Here is a 4,442-nt window from a genome sequence, read left to right as displayed (position 1 = left end):
TGTTTGACTTCTCGATCTCTCTGTAGGTTCTTTGTGTTTGGCCAAACAGAAAGGCGAGCGACACGTTCTGTTGCATTGGTCACACACAACAGGTTGACACGGCCTCTGTGTACAACTGGGGTCAAAGTATACGGTGCAATGAGCTTCGCAAGTATGGCCTAACACGGTGTTAAAACCTGTAAAGCAGTGCTACATAAGGCAAACCTAGAAAGGCTTTGAGATTTTTAACCGCATAGTAGTGATTTTGGAAGAGAAACAAAATCAGGGTTTTACTCCGTCTTGGGCTATCTGTCAAGAATTTGCGGAGAGCCCTGTCTTCCTCGGCTCTGTAAAACACTACAATTGTACAGTCCAACGCGGTTTCAAATTTAGGGATGCCGCTAAAGGATACAGCGGTCTGCTCGTCTAACCCTACATCACTTTGAAGCTGTCTACCGCGTTCGAGGGCTTCTCTATCGCTGATATCAGGATCTAACAGATGAGCCAGACAGATGGCAAAACATAGTTGATTCTCTCTGTTGTGGACAATGTACAGAAAACGTTTTTTTTTTTTTTAATGATTTCACTGTCTAGCATTTTCCCAAGAAATCGTTTCCCCCCACCCCTAGGGTTCTGGATCACTTCTACGACAAGTTCTAGCTGATCATCGGCCATAACGGCCCAGTTAGACTGCACAACACGGAGTAAGAGCCTTTCAAAGTTGGCTAGGCTGGGGAGCTCGTCATTAGATAAGACGACCGAGACTTTACTATGGAGATTTTGCCCGCGCAGCTCTAACTGTACCGCGTCTTGAGGAGTCACGTATGCTAATGCTTGATGTAGCAACGCATTAGCTTGCTGTAAGGCTGTGTTGTAAAAAATGCTGTAATCCACTATTCCATCTGCGTTAAGAGGGGGTGGAAAGTTTAACAACTGTCTGATTTGATAATTTGCAAATCGGCTTCGCCGCACAACGCGTGGTTGTGGGGAAATACGAGCACCTCCTTGCTGCACAGGAGAACTGGGTATGCTGAGATCGATGTAGTTTAGAGGTGTCTGAGGGTCTGATAAAGTGGGACTTGGACATTATTTATTCTGATTGTTTCGTTTAGTGATGATTCATTCTCTAACTGTTCAAGGTTAGCGAGAGCTTGATTTAAAGCAAGGAGAGGATCTACAGGCTGTTCAGAGCTGTTAGATGTAGCGGCTGTGTCGTTTTCATTCAAATCATTTTCACTTAAATCGTTTTGAAAACCCGACTCATTCTGAAGATTTTGTGCTAAACTCTCTAACAAATCAATAGCTAATAGTGTGTGTTGATCCATGACCTCATACAAATCAAACGCTTTTAAAAACCTTAAATCAACATCATTGCAATTTATACAGATGATAAAAATCACAGTCTGAAACAGTTTACAAATTGTCACTTTGTACACCTAACTTCTGACAGATGAGCCAAAAGGCTCTAGACATCAGCTCCAATTGCTGGCGTGTAGTTCTGCAGCACTGAGGACACCTGGACGGTCTGGACCTGGGTCTGTTTGCTGGAGACAAAAAAGAAAGAGAGAAACAAAAAAGAAAACATTAACTTCATAAACGGGCAGATTAAATAAACACAGCAACCCCTTAAGGTATGTAAACAAACAGCCAGACCATGTGTGTGTGTGTGTGTGTGTGTGTGTGTGTGTGTGTGTGTGTAACCTTATGATGTAAAATGAGAGAAAAGGAACGTACATTGCTCCCATCTGGGTAATTATTACATTTATACGGCATGAATGAAGCGTCTCACAATGTACTGTAAAACAATTTAAAAGGCAAATAGACTTACAACGTGCCGATGGAAATCCTTCGTTGGAAGCCCCGCGGGATCTCGGGTATGGAATCTCAGATCTGGTTCTCCTGCGGTTGCGACCCGATGAGAATCCTGGATCCCTGTCCGCTGGTTGAGGCCTCTCCGCGGTCATCAGCGGTTGATTAGCGGGCGAGACAGACTCCCGGTGAAATGGCGGTTGATCTTCAAAATTCTGACGCGGTATCACATCAGCTGGATCTCTTCCGGTTAACCGGGCAGCCTCTAAAGATTGTATAATGTTTTGACCGTCTGAGGTATGCCCCGTTGCGTCATCCTGTGGCTGTGATGATGGCGATAACCCTTCTTGGAAATATTGGTCCAAATCGTCCCACAGATCTAGCATGAGAAAAAGTTTTTGATAAATATTCTGCGTAAGTTTTAGGTTTTAAAAAAAAAAACTGGTAAAAAATGTAGCAACTCACCGGGTACTGCCTCTGAAAGCACAGATGAGGAGTCAGTATCAGACGAGGTCTCGGATGTTGAGGTATCTGTTGATGAATCTGAAAGATATAATTTATAATCACGGTAGGAAATAAAAGTGTTTAGATATTTCAGTATTAAAAATACGTAATGTAGACCTGTACTTACCAGACTCCTCTGCTTGAAGGTTCACCCCTCCGTTTAGAGTCACTGCAAAGAATGAAAAAGTCCCTATGTTTCTGCCTAAAGGTTTAAACGCATAAAATTTAGCTTTAAAGATATAGGTAATTTACCGGATGCTTGAGCCATTCTCCGCTGTCAGGTTCAGAAGTCCTATTCTCTCAGATACGGAGACACAACACAGAGACCTCTCCACACACACACTATCCCTGCTAGATCGGAAATAGCTGGTTATATACTTTGTGCTCCTCCAGGTACACAATACTATGTAAATGCATAAATTTCACACTTCCTCCAATCTTCTTGATCTTCACAGGACGCTGCATTCCATTCTCCAAGTTTTTAATATCCACAGTCACTAGGTACCCCATATCTTTATAAGTTCCTGTGTGTGTGAAAACAATGCAATGACCAAACAGTCTATATCGGCAGGATGCCGGTTCCGGTCTGCCAACACTCATATGCATACATTCCCATTTCTAGCTAAATTACCCCTAATTAACTGCAGATGCGGGGTGACAGCTACAGGGTGCCGACTCCAGCCTGTCAACACATAACCTCTTGATCTTCTCTGATTCCCGTGTGTGTGTGTGTGTGTGTGTGTGTGTTTGATGCAGAGATTAGCCTCTGAGATTTAACATTTAATTTACTTTCTTGTCATTTGAGATGTTTATTATCCAGAGCTCCAACACGGGGCTTCACACAGAAACATACAAATGTACTTTGACATTTGACATCAGGCTCGGTGTTAAAGATACTTATTGTAATTTCCTATTATGATATTGCGAAACTTTAAAGTATAATCTTTTTTAAATATGTCTTAAGACCATAAAAGAGACATTTCTTGATCTGTCTTCATACAAAGGGCTTTCAGAAAGAGCAGGAAACATTGATGCTTTTAGGGACACAGGATGTATAGATGTTTGAGAAATGCCTTAGACAGCTGTATGATCAGAAAGAACCATCCATCCATCCATCCATCCATCCATTTTCTACCGCTTGGTCCCCGTTAGGGGGTCGCGGGTGACTGGAGCCTATCCCAGTGACTTCGGGCCTTAGGCAGGGCACACCCTGGACAGTGGCCAACTCGTCGCAGGGCGAACACAGACACAGACAAGGACAGACAACCATTCACTCACACATTCATTCAATACGGGCAATTTAGAGTTATCAATTAACCTACACATGCATGTCTTTGGACGGTGGGAGGAAGCCGGAGAACCCGGAGAGAACCCACGGTAACACGGGGAGGACATGCAGACTCCACCCAGAGAGATTGTGTGATGTTGGTCCGGTCCGGGAATCGAACCCACGAACCCACGATCTCCTTATTGGGAGGCAGGAGCTGTAGCCGCTCTGCCACCGTGCACCCCATCAGAAAGAACCACTTATTGTAATTTCCTATTACGATATTGTGAAACTTTAAAGTATAATCTTTTTTTAAATATGTCTTAAGACCATAAAAGAGACATTTCTTGATCTGTCTTCGTACAAAGGGTCTTCAACATTGATCCTTTTAGGGACACAGGATGTATAGATGATTGAGAATTGCCTTAGGCTGCTGTGTGGTTTTCTTTACTCTGGGTGTGTGTGTGTGTGTGTGTGTGTGTGTGTGTGTGTGTGGGTGTGAGGAGATTCACAAGCCGATTTCAAACTGTCTTTAGGGCGATAGTATTACAAAGGAAGATCTGACACCCTCATTCCTTGATCTTCACACAATCAGCACAGGAGTTGCAAGAGATGCTGCCTGTAGACATTCATCAACGGATATCTTTACATTTATTCAGCTTCAAAACTTTAATCATTTATTTTTTATTTCACATTTTCACAGAATCATCGCCTCACGCAAGCTCCTCCTAACCTATTTTCCCATTGGCTAACCCTCCCTTTGGTTCACGCAAACTCCGCCTACCCTCCCACATCTTTCCAATTCATTCACACCTCACTCTGCACCGGACAGACAACAGAGAAGGACGTGTCTTTTGCTCCTGAAAGATTAGATTTTACAGAT

The 4,442-nt window shown here is 43.2% G+C and overlaps 1 protein-coding gene across 1 annotated transcript; it reads right to left on the bottom strand.

Moving 5' to 3' along the window:
• Positions 1–223: 223 nt before the first annotated feature.
• On the bottom strand, positions 224–2,961 carry LOC122876280. Its single transcript, XM_044196376.1, has 5 exons — positions 2,545–2,961; positions 2,420–2,461; positions 2,254–2,331; positions 1,808–2,167; positions 224–1,523 (listed from the first exon to the last, which is right to left on the bottom strand). Exons 1-5 carry the CDS (start codon positions 2,558–2,560, stop codon positions 1,393–1,395), a joined length of 627 nt encoding a protein of 208 aa, XP_044052311.1. The 5' UTR covers positions 2,561–2,961; the 3' UTR covers positions 224–1,392.
• Positions 2,962–4,442: the final 1,481 nt, after the last annotated feature.

The sequence above is a fragment of the Siniperca chuatsi genome, linkage group LG5, assembly GCF_020085105.1.
Source record: "Siniperca chuatsi isolate FFG_IHB_CAS linkage group LG5, ASM2008510v1, whole genome shotgun sequence".
Classification (NCBI taxonomy): Eukaryota; Metazoa; Chordata; class Actinopteri; order Centrarchiformes; family Sinipercidae; genus Siniperca; species Siniperca chuatsi.
This window is presented reverse-complemented; position numbering and strand designations above follow the sequence as displayed.